The sequence below is a fragment of the Tachysurus fulvidraco genome, chromosome 8 (genome assembly GCF_022655615.1).
Source record: "Tachysurus fulvidraco isolate hzauxx_2018 chromosome 8, HZAU_PFXX_2.0, whole genome shotgun sequence".
Lineage (NCBI taxonomy): Eukaryota > Metazoa > Chordata > Actinopteri > Siluriformes > Bagridae > Tachysurus > Tachysurus fulvidraco.
The window spans coordinates 17,423,775-17,445,649 of record NC_062525.1 but is presented as its reverse complement, the minus strand read 5'-3'; the positions used below and the strand labels follow the sequence as shown (position 1 = coordinate 17,445,649).

Here is a 21,875-nt window from a genome sequence, read left to right as displayed (position 1 = left end):
ATCATTCTTCACCCGTTCACACCAGAAAAAAGTCAAGACATGACCATATACGCCACACGTGCCACTGCCTAAACTGAAACTCACTGGTCTTTTTTTTTTTATTAGCGGATAGCGGTGTAGTGTATGAAATAGGCAAAGAGAATGGGAATGGGCTATGTCCACACATACATTTATTTATTTTATAAAATCGCAGCATTTTGCGTTATATAATCGCACAGGCTTGATATCGCGATTGTGATATGATAAATCGTGCAGCACAATACTATACTATACTATTATGTATTACACAATGCTGATCTACACTGTATAAAGCTATATTATAGAATGTTGTACTATATACTGTAATACTGTACAGTTCTATACTATTCTACTCTGTGCTACACAATGCTATACGCTACAATGCCATATTATACTGTACTGTACTGTTCTATGCAATACTGTATTATACCATTCAATGATATGCCATAAGTACTACATCATATTTAGAACGCACATCACTTTTTCTTTTAGTCTTATTCTAAAAGATTACTTTTTATACCTACTATATCTACAGAACCCTACATGATAAAAGTGTGAACTGGTTAGTGACATGATGACGTTTACCCTTTACTCAGTGCCTTGTTGAAGCCCTTGGCAACAATAATCTCTTGTTTTGATTTTCCTGGATTTTTGGGATCTTCTCCTATTCCTCTATACACAACTTTTCAAGCTCCTGTTGTATGAGTAGTGTCCCTGTATACATTTTTGCTTCGTTATAGGGTTGGACTTTCTTCTTATCCTTTTTTTTATCCATGGATTTTAAATACAGTAGTTAAAGGGATATATTAACAGTGAAAAATAGTGACTGAAAATTTGTCAGGACACTTTAATTATTGTGGACACCATTTTATTCTAGGCATCTCAGTTTATTAAATATACACTGCAATATATACTGTGTTCCATGCGACTGTCGCGTCTGTGTTGTGTCTGAGGTGTCGAGTGATGGTCCGTGCGTCAGACTGCTGACTAGTAGCTAAAGTAAAGCTGACTGGTATTTGGGTTAAGCTCAGCCAGTTGTCTTGATCATAGTGCTATATTTAGGCTGATCTTTACTGAGGTGTGTATAATGAGCCCAGTTACTATAATCGGGTCTAACCTTATTGGTACATTTGATAAAAACAATTTACAATTACACTGATGGATTGGGGTTGAATTGGGGTTCACAGGCTGCTGGTCACTATTGTTGAACCTGAACTGCTGAGCTAATACTAGTCTTTAAGATTTCTTCATTTTTTTTTTTTTTTAAATGATTAACGCCAGTTTGTCCTCCCACATAAGACATTCAGTTCAGAAGAACAGCAGTGAAGCGTGATGGCCGATCAGCAGAATGTCATCTTTTGTGTGTGGTGGAAGCAAGATGTGTTTTGAACAAGATTAATGGTGTTGTTTTGGAACCAGCCTTGGCCCAGACATCCTAACAGCCGAGAGCACCGTTAGACTCTGATTCATTGCCTTAAGCACACTGCCTCTTACTTACTCACTTCCCAGATGTAGAGGACATTAACAGTCACATAACAAGACTATAATCCCATAGACATTGAGCTGTAATACAGACACATTTGCATCAGGAACGTGAAAATACTCTGCGAGCTGGAACCGGCGCTCTGTCTACATGATTTTTTTTAGTGGTCGTTGTTTCAGCAGTGGTGGTAGTTTTCTCAAAGTTGTTCATTATTAATCATGCGGATTTTATTTATACTGTTTTCGTCCAGGGAGAGGAAATTCTGATATCGTTCCATTGATTTCAGGTCTATGGTAAAATGTAATACAAGAGATCGTGAGTAGTAACAATTTGTCGCTTTTCCTGCTTGAATTTGAATAAATATATGCTTCTCAGTAGGGGGTTTAACAATAAGGCATATCTTGTTATTCAGTATATCCATTTTAAACAATCCATTCAACCTGTCGCATAATAAATTAGCCGATCGGTCCTAAATTGCATCTTATATCACATATCCTATTACAGGAAAAGGTTACAGGACTATTAAAAATCATGAGCCAATATGCTAGCATATTAACCAGGGAAGCGAATCAGTGGATCCAGTCAATATGAAGATTCCTTTAAGGTTTAAATTTTAAAGTTCTGCTTTCTTAAAAGTTATGACGCTGATTGTTTAGCAAGCTGCCGACCAAAACTCTAGTGTGCTGAATCTGCCGAACATGAGTACAGCATACTACTGAAACCGCAAGCATGTCTCCGCGACAGCTTATCTTACTGATTCACTTGGAACAACGGATTCACTTACTAAAGAAATCATCGGGGTGTCGGTGTTTGGGAGTAGAAAAGAATGTGTAGTGCTACAGAGAGCTTCATGACTTACTAACCGTAAAGTAAGACTAGCTGCATGCTTTAGAAATGTTGTATTGAGCCACTGCTGTATTGAAATTAAGCCTCCTGTTTTCCTTTCCTGACTGCCTATGACAATTATGAGCGCTGAGTCAACTTGACCTTGTCTGTTTTGACTGCTCATAAAAAATGAAGTGTATATGATAGCCATTTTTTTCACCTTTTTAGTCTAACTTGTTTCCAACATATTAACATATATTTTGCAAAAAAAAAATTGGTATAATAAACCTTATTCATATACAAAAATGTCTCATTTTTTAGTAAAAAAAACAAAAACAAAGAAATTTTGAATTATTTTCACTATAGAGGCACAAAAGTTGATGCGCAATTGCAGGCTGTTATATTTCAAAGCCAGGAGATAGTTTTAAAACCATTTTGACCATTTTTAATGTCAGCAAATATTCATTCATTCATTCATTCATTTTCTACCGCTTTATCCGAACTACCTCGGGTCACGGGGAGCCTGTGCCTATCTCAGGCGTCATCGGGCATCAAGGCAGGATACACCCTGGACGGAGTGCCAACCCATCACAGGGCACACACACACTCTCATTCACTCACGCAATCACACACTACGGACAATTTTTCCAGAGATGCCAATCAACCTACCATGCATGTCTTTGGACCGGGGGAGGAAACCGGAGTACCCGGAGGAAACCCCCGAGGCACGGGGAGAACATGCAAACTCCGCACACACAAGGCGGAGGCGGGAATCGAACCCCGACCCTGGAGGTGTGAGGCGAACGTGCTACCCACTAAGCCACCGTGCCCCCCTGTCAGCAAATAATAAAACAAATAAAAATTTTCCAGGTCAAATTGACTTGAATGCTTATAAATAAAAAATTATACAATTATCACCATTCTGTGTGATCGGCCTTACATTTGTTACATTTGTGTGTGTGTGTGTGTGTGTGTAGCATCATTAGATCATATTTTGCCCTCGGCTAGGCAAAGGCAAATCAAAAGTGTGAAATATTTACAAATATGTAGCTTTTTTTTCTGGAGGCCTAATGAAATGCAGTGACCTATTTGTGTGTGTGTGTGTGTGTGTGTGTGTGTGTATGTGTGTGTGGTGTGTGTATGTGTTTCGGGTGCATGTGTTAGTGGACATTTTATGTGTGCATTTTTGTGGCTGTATGTATGTTCATTGTGCTGAAAAGGGCAAAAGTGTGACCTATTGCCCCACTAAATGTGGCCAGGTCCAACTGACCCAGGAGGATCCAAAACGCAAAGTATATAGTGGTCCAAACACAAAAACAATTTTACTTGCAAAATTCATAATTTGGAACAATCCTGGCAAATTTCAGGCAAATATGTGGAAGAAAACCCAAGTTATGACACATTAAACTTTCCAGCCGGGTCAGATAGACCCGAGGAAAATAGGAAGGTTAAACTGAATTTGAGTATTTGCATCCATGAACAGATCAGAAGCTCAGGCCACTGTGTAACGCACTTTGGTTATAACTACAGCGCACACTGCTAGTTAACCAACCCCACTAACCCCACTTCCTGCTGCACTACACACATCAGCTGAACCACAACACACACAAACATCATCTAACGGATAAACCTATCAGGAGAGAACGATGCCTGGTGCTAGACTCAAATAATATCTTTTGCATGCCATGTGAGGAGATGACGCCACAGATCACAGCCAGAGTATTTTCTACACACATGATCGTATAGTTGTCTTAAACTGTATGAATACACAATCCGGCTGCATGTTTTTATAAAACGTCAGCTTTCACTTTTTAGCCCACACACACTGCAGTAGATATGACCGTCCAGTCCGTCGTCTTACCGCCCGCTATACACCGTCGGCGCCGAACAACACCGACGGTGTGTCTTACAGTACTTGCATTCTAAGTCTCGACGCACCTTATTTGTACTTATCTGTTGGCGGCTTGAAATTTGTTGGGCTAGATACAGATATAACCGCAGTGAAAGTGCCTTATAAAACATTCATGGAGGCCCGGTGAATAATTGAGTTGCCGACCCTCCTAGAGTTCACCTCATCCTTACCGCTCGCATAGCTGCTGTCTGTCTACAGCCTGCGTCTCTGAGTGCTCTTTCACAACCAAGCCAGAATGAAGGATCCTCCCTTTTGTGCAGGCAAGAGGAAGTGGACAGCCTTGATTATGGTCTTCATGGACTTTCACTGCCCTTAAAAATTGCTCTCGGCTTGATTATAGACATCAAGGATATAAGGGCAACGAGACAGTGGGGCTGTGGTTTAATTGGCTGCATTTCTGTCCAGAGATCCAATACTGGCTTGTGTGTTTTTTTTTTATCCTCTCTTGTACTTTTAATAGATTATGATTGACCACGGTTTTATACAGTATTATTCTGGTGTTTTGTTGCATGTTTTCAGGATGTATAGCATTCTTGGTTTATGTCTCATGCAGATTTGAATGTTTATGGTAAATGCAGGGTAGACAAATTGGCTCAGGCTGCTTGTGGTTAGAGTTTGTTCTTCACTCATTCAGCATCCAGAGTAAGAAAAGGCCTACTAGCTATTAACACAAACATTTTGGTATATTTTGTTGCACATGATGATAAACTCTCCGACGCTTCGAAGCTGTAACTATAGCACATGCGACTTGCTTCGAATCTTGTAGCCAAATTGATGAGCAACTACTTGCTGAGATTTCATGGAGGATATGAATACGATGTGGTACCTCAGGCACTTTTAAATGAAGATGGTGACTACAGCTACACTGAGCCCTACACTAGCTGCAAATTTGTATGCTTGATCTAGTGATATTTTTTGTTTTCCAGGATTTCAGGATCGAGCAGCATGTTGGCGCTGTGCAGTAGAAAGTAATTCTTACTTTATAGTCTATAGAACAAACTCCTAACATAAACAGAGACTATTTTCCTCATTTAGCTGATGCTTTTATTCACATAAAACTGAGCAGTTTGCTTTTAAGGGCCTTGCATAAGAAAACGTATAGAAAATGACAGCGGCCTCACGACACAGTACAGAGAAGGACAAATCAGAAAAATTAACTAAAGAGCAGTGTTTCACAATCTTTCACAACTCTCCCGACTGTGAAAAGGGTTTCATTTACAAGCAATGCAGAAATTTGACCTTCTCATCCATTTCATGGTGTTTTTCAACCTTCCAGATATCTACTTTAAGAGTCAACAGTAACGGACAAGAGGTCTTTTCAAAGACCCGTGGAATGATTTCCTTTTCAAATTTGCTTTGAGGGCTGTGTCACTTCTGAAAAGAAATAGACGTGTTTGTTTAAAGAGCGCGTCTCCAGAATATTGCCGGCATTGTTTATAAAGATTCGCTCTCTCGAGCTGACATCAACAGACAAAGGCCCTCTTTACGCAAACAATGCAACATGCTGGCATTAGGCACTGCAGCCCATGGCACACACAGCTTGAGTTCCACAGTGACGTAACCCATACCCGAGATCCGTCGCTCCACAGGGTTCCTGTCTCTCATTTTGTGCGGCACGGGTGGAGGGGAGTCGAGAACCGATACGGTGAATCATCCTTGAATTGCTCCCACACAAACCTGAGTCCATCTGGTCATGAATATCTGCAGAAACCAGTGCTTCCCTTACAAAGAAGAGCCCGTTTAACTAGTCTAATATACAGTGACCTTCAGGATGCTAAATGTTTCATTTCCAATAAAAACATGCGGTGTTCTTCCTCTGAGAGTTTGCTCCCTGATTATGAACTGGAATTTTGTCTTTCAGGCTGACCGATCCATCAGGGTACCTGACAGACGGCCCCATCAACTACAAGTACAAAACCAAGTGCACGTGGCTGATCGAGGGCTAGTAAGTGTCCTTCTCTTAATCTGTTTCATGCTTCACCTGCTATTCTTTTGCACCCACCTTTGTGCCCAACAGCTATTAAGAGATGCTGCAGTAGCGCACGCAGGCTGTTATTATCCTCACCGTGTTATCAGGAAAGGTGTGGAGAGCCACAGTCTGACTCGTCAGTCAGTTAGAAAAGAAAGAAGTATGAAAACATGAAGTCACTGCTTTTGTTTTGCAGCCCAAACGCTGTGCTGAGGTTGCGTTTTAACCACTTTGCGACCGAATGTAGCTGGGACCACATGTACGTCTATGACGGAGACTCCATTTACGCTCCCTTAGTAGCTGTGTTCAGGTGAGTAGCATCCCTCCCACCTCTCCCTGCTGTTCTGTCTGCACAGCTGACTCAGTGGTTTCTGCTCTATAATCTGCGTCATCCTAATGAACAGGGCCGTCGAGCCGCATCGCTCAGGATGATAAATGGAGTCGTGTTTTGTTTTTACTTGTATTATAGAACGAAACATGATGTTATTTCAGCTAACATTGTAATTGTTTCTGGCCTACAGTGGTCTCATTGTACCAGAGGTTCCAGGGAACGAGACCGTCCCTGAAGTGGAGACCAACTCTGGCTATGCACTCCTGCACTTTTTCAGTGACGCAGCCTACAACCTGACCGGATTTGAGATCTTTTACTCGTGAGTAACAGCAGGATTTATTCGTTTCTGTAGTCGCTTTGCACAAATGTGTGTCCAAACGTACAAAAAAGTGAGGAAATGAAGTATTAAAGCATTTGTAATAAGAGATTCAGAATGCAATCCTGGAGAAACAAGAACTGTTTTGAAGTTTTCAAGGATGTGACCGTGATTGACCTTGGGGACCTGCACCAGGGCACATGGGTATAAAACTGCAGAATAACAGCTTTTGTCTTTCAAAGTCAAAATGAATAGTTTGTTTTAAAACATCGAGCCGGTGTAGCAAACTTTAAGCTTTATTATCATGCTATTTGTAATTGGTAGCACTTCTGTGGTGTTAGTAGCGCACAGTGAATTTGATTAAACACGCCTTGGAAATACTAATAGAGAGGGAGTAAACGTCATTTTTTAATCATCAGTGGCTTATACATGTTAAATTCAACATTTTCGCTCTTTAGCCTTATCTCTATCTGGAAAATCTGCTTTTCAGTGTCTACGGCTTACATTGTTTTCTCCTAACAGGATAAACTCGTGCCCAAATAACTGCTCAGGCCATGGCAAGTGCACCACCTCAAACTCTATAGCGAGCAGAGTGTACTGTGAGTGTGATAAATACTGGAAGGGCAAAGCCTGCGACATCCCTTACTGCAGGAACAACTGTGGCAGCCCAGACCATGGCTACTGTGACCTCACCGGGGAAAAGCTGTGTGTGTGCAATGACAGCTGGCAAGGTACTGCAGTTCATTTAGTATCACACACATTCACTCTTCTTCTTCTTCTTCTTCTTCTTCTTCTTCACCTCCTCTCCTCATTCCTCCCATTTCCTCTCTTACTTTTATTTTTTTTATTCTTCTCCTGAGCTCTTTTCCTCTCTGATATATATAAATACTGCAGTTCAGCAACACTCAGAGAGCGTTAAGGTTGGAGATAATCATGTGTACTGTCTCCCTCTAGTGGTGACGAAGCGTCAGTGGCTGCTGCTTGCTTATGCGTATTGCAGTAACCTCTGCTGTAGCATTATCACTCAGTCTCATGATGATAACAGTGTGCCAAGGACCTAATTATTCTCCAGGTCTCCTGGGATTAGATATGGAAAATAATGAATCAGAGACAGAATCTGTAAACATGTTGGTTATCGAGGACCAACGTGTTATCGAGGACCTATAGTGTTTCTAGGCCTGGGAGATTAAAAATGGGATTAGGTTGACATCAGGAGATGTAGCCCTCTCTCATGTATTGCCACAGTTTGTTTGTTTATTTATCTATTTATTTATCTATCTATCTATCTATCTATCTATCTATCTATCTATCTATCTATCTATCTATCTATCTATCTATCTATCTATTTATTTATTTATTTCCAGGTCCGGATTGCTCTCTGTCAGTGCCCTCTACTGAGTCATACTGGGTTATGCCTACAGTGAAGCCTTTTGGTACATCACTAGGCAGAGCATCCCATAAAGCAGTGGTTCAGGAAAAGGTCATGTGGGTTGTCGGAGGCTACACTTTTAACTATAGCAACTTCCAGATGATTCTAAAGTGAGTAACCGGCAAATTTATTTACAGCTTGTGAGCTCGAGGATGAAAAACAGAGGTTTACTTTCCTGTCTTTCTGCAGTTATAATCTGGACAGTGGCACCTGGAACACTGTGGCTAGCAGTAACGGGCCAGTGTCGAGATATGGGCATTCTCTCACACTCTATCAGGTAACAACTCCTGAACCATCTCTCTGAATTAGAAACTGATGCCTAAAGTGCTTCTTTGGGGCACCTGGGCAAATATCCAGCCCTGCATACAACTGGCAAACAGTTTTAGTTCTGTTGCAGCAGGGATCGCCTTAAGTTCGACATTCTCCCCAAGAACATTTCTTAATTTTGCCTTGTGGATTGGCTGAACCCTTGTGGGGAAAAATGTCTTGCAAAGTTTTCTTAAGGTACTGTTAGTAGGTTTGAGTCGAATTGTCTGCAGCCAGGTTCGATTCACGGCTTGTTCACAGAAGACATTATCATCATAGATCATCATTTATTAGGTTTTTTCTGGCCACGTTCAGAACAGTCGGCCGATTTCAGCGTTCAGTAAATTATCGTTAATCTGCTGTAAATTCGGCAGAACTGTCAAACGGGCACACGTCATCATTGTTCATACCAAGATTTATATAAACTTTGTATTATTTATCTTATCTACTGATCTACTATTGATCTTTTCTCATAATCAAGAAGCACAAGCTAATTATTTGCTGTTCCTATTGTCGGGAAAAAGAGTTGAGTTCTTAACACAGTCGTGAAAGCAGATGATTATCACATATAGGCAGTGTTGTAATGTAACGGAGCGCAAAAACTTCGTTACCGTACTTAAGTAGAAATGTCACGTATCTGTACTTTACTTCGCTATTTAAATTTATGTCATCTTTCACTTTTACTCCACTACATTTCCAAGATAAAATGTATACTTTTACTCCGTTATATTTCCACTAAGCATCTTCGTTACTCGTTACTACCAAATAAAATCAGAAGAAATGTGTGCGACTGTAATAAGGGAGGTTTGGCGAATCACTGCTCCTAGATTGCATTACGCAGCTCCGCACGCTCTACGGAGAAGCACAGGTACGCGCAGCGTGCACGCACAGTCAGAGCTGGAGGCGTTTATCTATAAGGTTAATCGGCTGAAAGTCGCAAAGACGGCAACCAAAAGCAGTCAAATTTCACTATTGTTATTACCAGAGTTGTAGCACAAACAAAATATTAATGCAAACAATCCATTCAATGTTAAATAAAAACAAAACATTTATCGATTCGGTCTTTGTCTTGTGAATATTTAGTTTATTAATGACTGCATTCATTGGACACACTGTTTGTAGAGAATGCACACACACATGAACTGATTTGATTCAAGACTGCCATCATTACATCATGCATAAAATTTGTGTCCACTTTTGCCATTTTAAATAATACCATAACTTTTGTCTTACTATGTAGTCATATAATATATAATATAAAACTCTTCTTGTTTTAAATTCTCACTGAGAGCTAAAACCCCCTACAGATGAAACCCTAGAACCGCCCCTGCTCTTATGCCTACAGAAAATCACTGAAATTTGACTTTTTACTTTTACTTCAAATACTTAAGTACATTAAATATCAGAAAATGACTTTTGATACTTAAGTACAGTAAATATCAGATACTTTAAGACTTTTTTACTTGAGTAATATTCTAAAAGGTGACTTTCACTTCTACCAAAGTCTTTTTCTAGTACGATACTTGTACTTTTACTCAAGTATTGCTTTCTAATACTTTATACAACACTGATTATAGGTTTGTCTTGCATCTAAGTTTACTGTGTTATGTCGGATATAACATATTAGAGATCACATCCAGAGCCTGGGTTTAAAAAGCAGCTTTTTTTTTAAATATGCTTTTTATTTTTAAATGTATTTATATTCATTAATTATGAACTATCTTTTGTTTTATGCATCGTCGTTCATCGCTGAACCATTAACAAGATACGTCCTTTTTCTTCTCCTTCTTTTTCTCTGCACTTTCTCGGTATCTCTGTGGCTTGTCACTGCAGGATAAGCTCTACATGTTCGGGGGCAAGTTGGAGATGGGCTCGGGCAACATAACAGACGAATTGTGGGTGTTTAATATGCAGACAAAGTCATGGGCTCAACAGTCTCCAAGCACACCGGCTCACGGTCAGGTCTACGCAGTGGAGGGTCATTCCGCACACACAGCCGAACTGGAAACGGGAGACGTGGTAATGGTGGTCATCTTCGGCTACTCCTCCATCTACAGCTACATCAGCAACGTGCAGGAGTACAACATCAGTGAGTGTGTGACTGACTGAAGGGTGGAACGAATCAAACGTACCAACAGTATTCTGAAGTCTCCATTAAGAGGCTGGAGTATGTGTACAAACCTCCTCTGTGTGGTTGTGTGGATAAAATGTCACATGGAATCTAGTGAGGATTTAGTGCAGTTACATGACTCTCCCAGTAGATGGTAGTGTAAACACCAAATGCTGCATTTCTTTCTAGCTCACACGGTTAACTTCTTTCATCTAGAAATATAAATATATTATCCCTAATAATTTAATCATTTAAGGTACTGGAACTAGTTTTAAATCTATACTCAGAAATGAATCGAAGATGCACCACGTTCACCTTTTACAAGTAAAAGCAGCATATTAAAGTCACAAAAAAAATATTATTTTCGGTATCAAGTCAGATTAGGGGAGACATTTGAAAACGATTCTTTACTTTCCTTAATTTACTCTTTGTTCTGCAAAGTGACATTTTAGCTTATTTAAGCAAGCTGAGGAAATAAATGTTTAAATGAATGATTAGATGTTTGTCTGCATCGATTCCTCGTGCCATTTACGTGTAGCTGTGAGCTAGGCAGTAATAATTAAGTATTAAGAGGTAACTGTTGCTCATATTCGGTCATATTAGCTCTAACTTTAGGGAACTGGACCTTTTAAAAATTGTATATATATATATATATATATATATATATATATATATATATATATATATATATATATATATATATATATATATATATATATATATGAGTTATATAAGTCTTATTGCAGCTCTTTAGTAATAAACAAACTCAAATACTCCATAGACTAGAATCCAAGAAAACTGGTGTTTTTTTTCTTTGCTTTTTTTTTCTTTTTTTTTTATTGCTTTGTGTTTTGTGTCAGCTTTGCTTTCTGCACTCACACAAACACTTATGTTCGTGTTGCTCTTTGTTCACGCTGACCACAGAAACAAACACATGGTTGGTTCCTGAGACGAGAGGAGCCACAGTTCAGGGGGGTTACGGCCACAGCAGCATATATGATGCCGGCACCAAGAGCGTGTACGTCCACGGAGGCTACAAGTCCCTGCCTGCTAATAAGTATAGCCTTGTAGATGACCTGTACCGTTATGAGGTGCACACTCGTGTCTGGTGAGTGTCCATCAGCATGAACAAACATAAACATACATCACTTCTAATAGTTTTGTCTGTTTTCGGTTATGATTTATAATAATAATAATAATAATAATAATCATCATCATCATCATCAAGTCCCATGAGTCGTGTCATACTCATTCTGGAGTTCTTTACATATACAGTAATAATTTCATTTATCTGTTCAGGGTTTCCCGCAGAAAATTTGTTAGTTAAGGCGGTAGGGTTGGGCTGGTGGGCGGGGCCTGGGGGTGGGGCTTCTTTGTGAGATAGACCACAGACTCTGTACTACATTTAACAATTATTAAAAACAGGCATATGCAACCTAGCTAGCAGGTGAAGAACTCAAACAACAAAATCACCAGCTAGCTAACTTTAAGTTTGCAAGAACTATAGACTAATACAATAACAGGTTTAAATAAACCCAAAACATAAGTCAACTTATAGTTCTCACGGACACGCGTTTTATGAACTGGCTAGTTATCCTCCAGACATTGACGGACCACGTCTTTCTCTCATTTTGGCCGTGTGGCGCCGTGCGTGCTCGCGGTGTGAAGCGCGTCTGTGCTATTCTCCGAGATGCACTTGACGGCCTTTTGTGCAGCAAAATTATTTAAATTTTATTATTTATATTAAATTTTTTTTTTTTTTGGACGATCTAGTTAAGGCGGTAGGGTTTCCGGGCAGCCCGAACTGCAAAGTGCTTTCTGTTAATAATAAAGTGTAAATAATGCTTATTGTCATTTTTTATTTGCATCAGAAAACACCACAGCTAATTAAGAAGGCTTTAGAACTTTGTTTGTGTGCTGTGTATGCAGTTAGCTTGCTCACTGAGGATACATTAAACTGGTAAAAGTAATAAAGAAAAGGCTGTTATTATGTTATTATGAGCACCCTGGCTCAGGTTAGTCATGCATTTTCAGAACTATAAAAGAGATAACAAAGATAAAAGTAAAATAAATCAAGCCTGATGTGTTGAACGTGATCAAATCAATCACAGCCCTCACACAGCATCAGCTGGAGCCTTAAGGAAAGACAGCACGCAGATTACTCCTGTGGCGTTTACACTCTAAACAGAATCCATGCATGTTGTGTTTAGGACTATTCTGAAGGAGAGCGGTTACCCTCGTTACCTCCACTCGGCTGTGCTGCTAGGAGGAACCCTGCTCGTCTTTGGGGGAAACACGCATAATGATACGTCCCTAAGCAATGGTGCCAAGTGCTTCTCTGCTGACTTCCTGGCCTATGATATCGGTATAAACAATATATCTTTTTCCTTCTCTGGTCTCTCTATTTGTGTAATCCTATGTAATTTAGGCAAGTTCTACCCATTTGATATCCAAACATAGTTCTTATAAACATTCCTACGATTCCTACGATTGTGAATTTTGTTCAAATTGAACCCAATCTTTTTTTCTTTTTTTTTGTTAATGTAATAAAACAATAGTGACATCATTTTTGTGCGCTACCTTTAATACCTTTAAAACCCAGTATGTCTAATTACTGTAGGCACTTTTACAGTTTAGCTCGATGGAAAACAATAAATTCACTAAATGACACTAATCATAACATTTATTCTACATTCTATTATACACGAATTAGAACATGTCTGTCCTTAAAAGATAAGATGTTCATAAAGATCTGTTCACCAGTATGGTGCCTTGTATGTTTAAAAGAGCTATTTGGGGATATAATCTAAAACCTTTTTTCCCCCATTAGCTGTGACATTTTCACGTGTTCAAGTGTAATACGGTCGCTGACTTAGGAGAGAAATAAAATAATAGACATTTTTCATTTCAATTTCCAGACCACAGCAACTCTAGTAACCATTTAAGAAATAGAACCCTGCGTAAAGCTCAACAACGGTATATGTAAGATTTCATTGAAGTAGTTTTTTTTTGTTCATGTGTTTTGAATTTGTTGTTCAAATTCAAATACGGTCGGGTAGCCATGTGCGACGATGCCGAGCATGGGGGTGAAAAAAGGGATGGGGCTGTTAGAAATGGTTGTCGTACATAAGAAATAGATTTAATAATGCCTGTGATTATAATTCACTAGTTATAGTTTGTCAGGCTAATGATTTTCTCATTTTCCACAGCATGTGACGAGTGGAAGGTTCTCCCCAGACCAAACCTGCACAGAGACGTTAATCGCTTTGGCCACAGCGCTGTCACCAGTAATGGGTTCGTAGCTATGTGATAATGTCTAGGGCATAAATAAACAAACAAACAAACAAACAAATAAATAAATAAAAGCCTACATCTCTCTCTCTCTCTCTCTCTCTCTCTCTCTCTCTCTCTCTCTTTCTCTCTCTCTCTCTCTCTCTCTCTCTCTCTCTCTCTCTCTCTCTCTCATGCTCATGCTTCAGGTCCAGGATTGAAATAGTTTATTTTGATAGTTTTTGTGATGAAGCACTAGACGTTATTAGAATATTTTGATTGTATTACACCTAAGCTAAACTATTTCCAGTGCATCAGGTCTGTTTTCCTTCAGCTCACTGATGGCTAACACACACCCCCCCCCCCCCCCCCCCCCATCTGTCTGCAGGTCCATGTATGTGTTTGGCGGATTCTCCAGTGTGCTGTTGAATGATGTGCTGATCTACAGGCCCCCCAGCTGCGAGGCGTTTGTGGGGAAAGAGCGGTGTGAGGCTGCAGGTCCAGGGGTGCGCTGCGTTTGGAGACAAATCCGCTGTCTCTCCTGGGAACCCAGTTTTTCCACAAGCACACCTGAGACCTTCTGCCCTGCCAAGCCTGGTACGTGCCGACGCAGCTTCTCCGCTGACACAATCTTCTGCTTATCGATTCATAATCCTACTGTTTTCACCACATCCCTGTTGTAGTCTTGTATCTGATTGCACAGCAGGCGTTGATTGATTTTCTCTAACAGCACGGCTTTCACGTTATCACCGAGCGGCAAAGAAAATCAAAGATGTATGCTAACGTGTTCACTTTAATGTGCATCACCGTGCTCACATAATAATGTCTACTGATTAAAACTGCTATAAATTATAATAACACTGTATAATTGTCATAAAGGTGTCATTTATATCCCCATTTGAATTGCTGGTTAAAGTTGAATTGCGGTCTCTCTTCTTCAGCTAGAGACTGGTGTATGCTGCTTTGAGCTAATGCACACACACACCACACACACACACACACACACACACACACACACACACACACACAAATTTAGCTGTTGTAATGAGAGGGACCGAGCACAGCTCTCTGTCATTCCTCTTTGATCATGAGCAGCTGTATGGAAGTCATCAAAAAGACCTCACCATGCTTTTAGCTGAACACAAATGCACACATGCGTGCAGTCGGGATGCATAATGCTCATGTGTTTGCCCTCTGGCTCTGTAGTGGTGGTGCTAAGCCATGAGGATTGTTTGATCTGAAATTCAAGCCTCTTGTACTGTATGTTGTGAGAACCCAGCACATGCTCTGACTGGGAGGTGAGACACACCAGAGGGGAGGCTTGGAATCGTGTTGTGCTCTAGTGAAGAAGGTTATAGAGCGATCGCCTTCTCTTAATTCTGGAATAAAGCACAGCGTTGCGGTTGACGGCTGGTAGCAGGCACCACTTTGATACGGGGCTATCGATTGGGCGTAAATGGTTACACGAGACAGGTGTTTGATGGGCTTATTGTTTTCTTTTCTTTTCTCTTCCCCCTTCTTTTAACTTCTGAGAACTTTTCCCGCAGTTCCTTTCTGAAGTAATTCGAGGTTTCCTGACTTCCTTTCTTAACATTAATGCACACAGACAGGAGAGTTAGAAACGAGTCGTATTTTAAATGCATGTTCTTTGGCTTCTCTCGCTTTGTAGTGCAGTTATTCCTCTTTCTTATTCTGACCTTGTCTCATCTCATCTGTTCCTTTAGCTACAGTGGATGAGAGATGTCACCGCTTCTCCGACTGCACCAGTTGTACCGCAAACACTAACGGTTGTCAGTGGTGTGACGACAAGAAATGCATCTCATCCCTCAGCAACTGCACTGCCGTAAGTGGCCTCATAGAGGGAGCCAGAGAGCTTTTCTGTTCCATTTTGCAGTGTCTTAGTACAGCTCAAGCTATAACTATTTGTATCCAATATTCATTTTTAATAATCTGTTATTTATTTAAATGAGAGTGTGTGTGTGCGCCCTGCGATGGGTTGGCACTCCATCCAGGGTGTATCCTGCCTTGATGCCCGATGACGCCTGAGATAGGCACAGGCTCCCTGTGACCCAAGAAGTTCGGATAAAGCGGTAGAAAGTGAGTGAGTGAGTGTTATTTATTTATTTTTTCTGCTCTTGCAGGGTGTGAGAAACTTCACCAAGTGTTCGATCAGAAATGAGCAGATTTGCAGCAAGCTGGCTAACTGCAAGAGCTGCACCTTAAACCTTAACTGCCAGTGGGATCACCAGCAACATGAGTGTCATGCTCTCCCTGGTAAGATGTGGACATTATCCAGTTGCCGTTTTAGTTCAGTTTAATTCATAAACATTCTTTTCAGTTCAGTTTGAGTTTATTTCTATAGCGCTTTTTACAATTGACGTCGTCTCAAAGCAGCTTTACAGAACATAAACATGGAGCAAAAGGTTAATATAAGGAATAATATTAAGACTAATAGAATACACAATTGAAGATTAATATTAGATAGATTTAGTTCACAATGTTTATGTATTTACCTGCGGTGAGGAAAAACTCCCTTAAGCCCTATTCGGACGTGGAGCAATGCAATTTTACCTCAGGACGTCTGTAATATTAATTGGCCAATTCGCACGGGATGGCACAGATGGCACATTCGGACGGGACTAAAATCACAGAGAAGCTCTGGTAATAATTACTTTACCCCCACGTAAAACTAATCCCGTCCGAATAGGGCTTTAGACGGTAAAGGAAGAAACCTTGAGAGGAACCAGACTTGAAGGGGAACCTCATCCTCATATGGGTCCCATTTTCTTTTGTTTTCCTTTTTTTTTTTTTTTTTTTGGATTTGTGGGATTAGATCATAATAGCCCCCCCCCCCTTTTTTAGACACTTGTCAGTCACATGTTTTCTTATATTAGCAAAATTTATTTGATGTTCTATTAACAGTTTGTTTGAGCATAAAGTCTTTTAAATTCCACTAGCTACAGTAGCTCAGGATCCTGCTTGAAGTACCGTGACACAAACGCATGGGATTAGGCAAACAAATTTTTATGACGTGTACATCTTTTTAAATAGTTTTCGCAGTGACGAATGTGGAAATTGAGTTATCGCTTTCCTAGTGTTTAGTGAGCAAGGATTCTTACTAATGCCTGAACTTGTCTACACAACGCACCGATTCACCAACCGATCGAGACTCCTGCCATATCTGCATCTCGAACTGTACACCATAAGATATTCATCATCTTGTCAATAAACAAAGTCTAGTCTTATGACATTAAGCAGGCAAATGCAAACTCACTTTTTATTGTAGCTCTGATCTCTCTAGGGTTCAAAGCCCCGAACAGTTATTTTCTGTGCTAAACGCTGCGTTGGCTACTGAACAGATAGCCACAAAGTTTTATGATGACGGCATCCTGCTCCCTCCGTATGACACCAAACACACTAGCAAACAGAAGGCAACTTGATTTTCATGCACAGATGAATTTCGCTCTAGCAAACATGGTGATGCACTAAAAAAGAGTTGTTCTGTTTTATAGCTTATTGACTGTACTTTTACACAGTGGGGAATTTAACAGGGATGCGTCGGCACTGTTCGAATGAGTCAGTTTCATCTTCAACTAGCACGGAAGAACAAAAACGAGGAGAAATATTCAGCATCTTTAATCATTCAACTGAATGATAGTTATACTTTTTGTAGTCAAAGATGTCTGGTGGCCAAGACATCCAGCGTGTTCTTGCACTTAAACCCAGACCTTCCCTTATTTTAATCCATTTAATATTACTCACTCTTAGTCTTATAAATGCTTCAGTTATGTACAATCCCAGGGTTTTTCCCGGGTCAAAATTGGTCTTCGGTGGTGGCAAATAAGGTTTAGGCGGGACATAAAATCGTTTCTGCGGCCGCCAAAAAATTTTCAATGTAGGAAAAACCCTGAATCCCCAGTTTATACATAACTTTCTCAATAAAGCAGACATGTCAAGACACTTATAAGAGAGGCTAGTGTAACTGGTAGAGAACTGGTGTGATGTGTGCTGAACTGCTATCATCATCATCATCATCATCATCAACATTATTAATAATATTCGCCTAGATGGCAAGGAAAAGCTTCATTGTGCCACCCAGTCCCATGTTTTAGTTGCCTTCAAACCAAACTGATCAGGCTTAAAAGTGGGATCTAATGTCTGTGTAATTTAAGGTGTTTTTATTTGTATTTTTTTATTGAAATTAAATTTAAATTTAAATAAAGCTTTACGCCAAGTAAACAAGGGGCCATATTTACACGGGTACCTGGGTATGTTCACTTCTGTTACAACTACTACTACTGCTTCTATACCGTTATACTGTTATTGCTGCTCTTGTTAGCGATACTGCAACTTCTACTACTCTTACTGCTAACTTTATATTTCATTTACATTTCCAGCATACAACAGACACCCTTATATCCAGAGCGACTTACATTCTCATTTTATACAAATTAGCAATTGAGGGGGCCCAACAGAGGCAGCTCGGTGGACCTGGGATTGAACTCACAACCTTCCGAAATTAGTAGCCCAACACCTTAACCGCTAGGCTACCGCACACCTGTGCTACTTCCACTACTACTCCTGCTATTACTACTGTTACTGCTACTTCTACTACTACCACTGCTATTTCCACTAACTTTACTACTACTACTGTGCTCATGAGCCTGTCTCGTTCACACTCGTACATAATCACTTTTCCTCTTTTCCCTCGGGAGCGTGGGTCAGGAGCGTTTGATAACGGCTCACTCAACACCACTCCTGTGATGACGTGTTGCAGATTTGTTGGAATATCTGTGTCTCCAAGCGATGACAGGCTTTGTGTTCAGAGCTGCTGTGTTTGCACTCTGTTTACATCTCTGTGATGTATCTTTAAGCACTGTTTATTTTACCGCACCGGTCATGCTTTTGACAATAGCTGGAATGATTTTCTTTGCTGAAGTCGGACTGATTCCGTCTCCTCCCGTGTCTCTCTTTGTGGCCGTTTGCAGCCAAGTTGTGTGGAGAAGGGTGGAGTCAAGTGGGCGAGTCCTGTCTGCGTATTAACTCAAGCCGAGAGAGCTATGACAATGCTCGGCACTACTGCAAGAACCTGGGTGGCATCATCGCCTCTCTTTCCACCGCCAAGCAGGTCGACTTTGTTCTCGGGGAACTGCAAAAGTACCAGCAGCAAGAAAAGGTACTGTATGTGTGTGGCTTGCAGTTATTCAAAGCCACTGATTTTGCATTATACGCTTAGACATATTTCTCTTATCAGTTCTGAACTGTAGCTACATGAATTTAAGATTAGAAATAAATCATGTTCAGTGGACTGCTGCTACTGCATTTCAGAAGAACCAAGGTGAGTGAAAATCTGTGTGTGTGTGTGTGTGTGTGTGTGTGAGACACCTCATGAGAGAGAGAGAGAGAGAGAGAGAGAGAGGGAGAGCAATGTAAGTGAACACAGATTTGCGGCATGCCCTCCTTCCTCGTTGTGTGAGGTCATGCAGTGTCACTAAACCTTAATGTGTTTTCATTTCTGCAGAAGTTGTTCCCCTGGGTGGGCCTGAGGAAGATTAACGTGTCCTACTGGGGATGGGAGGACAACACTCCTTTCACAAACACTTCTCTGCAGTGGCTGCCTGGAGAGCCCAATGACTCAGGCTTCTGTGCCTACCTGGAGAGAGCGCATGTCTCGGGGCTCAGAGCAAATCCCTGCAACGCCAACACAGACGGCCTCATCTGTGAGAAAGCAGTCGGTGAGGCTCTCGTCAACCTTACTCGTCTTCATTTAGACCCCTCGGAGTTGGTTTAGTTTTTTTGGAAATATCGCTGAGATAAATAATCCCATAGACCTGTTCCAGTCCGAAATATTTGTGGGCTATTTTAGTTGAGCTAATGCAAGTCATTCGAAAGCTGGCTTTCCTAAATGCCTCTGTTTGTTGTGTCAATTGGTCTCATTAAGTGCATTAATAAATAACTATTTAAAAAACCCCATAGTATTTTTTTTTTCTTTCAAATAAGTCAAATGTTTTTTAACAATGATTGTTCTCTCTGGTTAGTGCCACGTATGAACGTAATAAGGAATTGCCCTGTTTGATAGCAGATACTGTGATCGTGGGGAAGCTGAAGAAGAACAAAATAGCGGAATATAATCATCGATTTGTGTTGTGCTTTTATTGTATATTCTATACAAAGCTATAAACTGGTGTTATTAGTTATGTAGAAAGCATTCTTGCAAATTCCAGCTCATAAGTTTAGGCATTCACTAAATTCCAGGGGTTTCGTTACCACGACGTAAAGTGGGCGTGTTTCTGGAGGTCTTGGAAAAACGCCCTCTTTCAAAAAAAAAGAGCACACCTACGACGGATAATGAAGGACAAAACAGTCATACAGGTAGATTTTATATTTTATATCTATTATGCTTTATTATCTTACAGTTAAGCTATTTTCAAAAACAAATAAACAACCAAAAACTACGGCTTAGGGTTAGATTATCAAATAGGCCACGCCTGCTCGAGGACGCAATATCTGTTACGCGGTTCTGAAATCCCTGGAAATAAGTGCATCCCTACAAGGTTAAACTGTATAAAACACCAACGATAAAAAATACTGACGTTTTCCTCTTTGTGATTTCTTTGCTTAAGAGAGCTCATTCGACTGTGTTAGAATCTAGAACAGCAATTCTCTTCATATCTAGACTGCTTCATGAGCTCAGATACAGGTCTGTTTTTTTTTTTTGCAGAGAGCCGGAACGCACGGCCGTGTAAGACGCCCTGCTCGCTGCATGTGACCTGCGAGAACTGCACCAGTCAGGCCACAGAGTGCATGTGGTGTGGCAGCACCAAGCGCTGTGTGGACTCCAACGCCTATGTCATCTCTTTTCCCTATGGCCAGTGTCTGGAATGGCAGACTGGAGACTGTGTGGGTAAGTCTTCCCTCCTGGTTGATTCATATCATGGAGAAAGGGGGAACAATAGTGGTTGGACGGTCGGAACATAAATGCTTGAGATTGATTGATTGATTGATTGATTGCAGATAGGAAATGAAGGCTCCAGTGAAATTGTGTGAGGTTTCTTGTGAGCGTGAGAGAGTTTGCAATCTGTGGTTGCTATTTATTTTGAGTGTTTGATGGCGTCCGAAGTGAGAACCGGTGTAAATGAAGCTGTGATGATTTTAGTGCTGGATGAACACAACGTCAGAGAGACATCACGACTGGAAGTGAAGATGCAATCAGGAATCACCGATGGATTCCTGAAGTAACAGCAGTGGACGACAGCTAGAGGCTTTAAGATGCACAGGAGAAAATTGTATTTGAGTGCAGACAATTCACTTAGCAGCATGTTTCTGGAGGTGGTAATAAAGCACAGTGCCTTGAAGAAAGCCTTGCCAGAACAATCTAAACTTCCACATAGACATTGTTAAGGGGTATAGGGTTATTTATTTGTTTGTTTGTTTGTTTGTTTGTTTGGAAGAATCAACCCAAGACACACTAATTCACTGATTCAGTCAATGCTTGTTTTTAGAATTGTAAGTCTATTTGTGGGTCTGTAACCAACGTTATTGTTTTTCGGTGAGATTAACATCTATAAAAAAAAAAACAGCTATAGAGCAGAATGCTCACACATTAACTCGACTACCTGCGATTTCTCTGATTAAACATGGGAATTTTCCTCCTGGCAATTTCGGTGATCTAAGTGCAAGCACAGGAATCAAGAAACAAGAAGCTTTTTTTTTTTTTTTTTTTTTTTTTTGAGTTTTTCTAAAATCGAGGCTTTGTTATGATAGCATAAATATCCAGGTTTTGTTAATGTTTCCATTATTTTTTTCGTCTTCCTTGTTTCGGATACCTGCCAGATTCCACCTACCTGCCAGCTCTCCCCTGTTCCCTATACGACAGCTAGCAGCTCTGTGTGAAGGCTAACATAGC

The 21,875-nt window shown here is 40.5% G+C and overlaps 1 protein-coding gene across 2 annotated transcripts in view; it reads left to right on the top strand.

Annotated features, from left to right (window-relative positions):
• Positions 1-21,875, top strand: part of atrnl1b (attractin-like 1b) — a 110,449-nt gene that overhangs the window by 14,113 nt on the left and 74,461 nt on the right. For both annotated transcript variants that reach the window (XM_027140657.2, XM_047817239.1), the window contains exons 2-17: positions 6,100-6,183; positions 6,404-6,517; positions 6,729-6,857; positions 7,377-7,585; positions 8,219-8,393; positions 8,473-8,560; positions 10,423-10,678; positions 11,624-11,807; positions 12,910-13,064; positions 13,909-13,993; positions 14,358-14,566; positions 15,694-15,812; positions 16,111-16,243; positions 18,958-19,145; positions 19,491-19,704; positions 20,691-20,873. In XM_027140657.2, the coding sequence (XP_026996458.2) occupies positions 6,100-6,183; positions 6,404-6,517; positions 6,729-6,857; positions 7,377-7,585; positions 8,219-8,393; positions 8,473-8,560; positions 10,423-10,678; positions 11,624-11,807; positions 12,910-13,064; positions 13,909-13,993; positions 14,358-14,566; positions 15,694-15,812; positions 16,111-16,243; positions 18,958-19,145; positions 19,491-19,704; positions 20,691-20,873 (2,525 nt within the window). The remainder of the gene's footprint in view (positions 1-6,099; positions 6,184-6,403; positions 6,518-6,728; positions 6,858-7,376; positions 7,586-8,218; positions 8,394-8,472; positions 8,561-10,422; positions 10,679-11,623; positions 11,808-12,909; positions 13,065-13,908; positions 13,994-14,357; positions 14,567-15,693; positions 15,813-16,110; positions 16,244-18,957; positions 19,146-19,490; positions 19,705-20,690; positions 20,874-21,875) is intronic.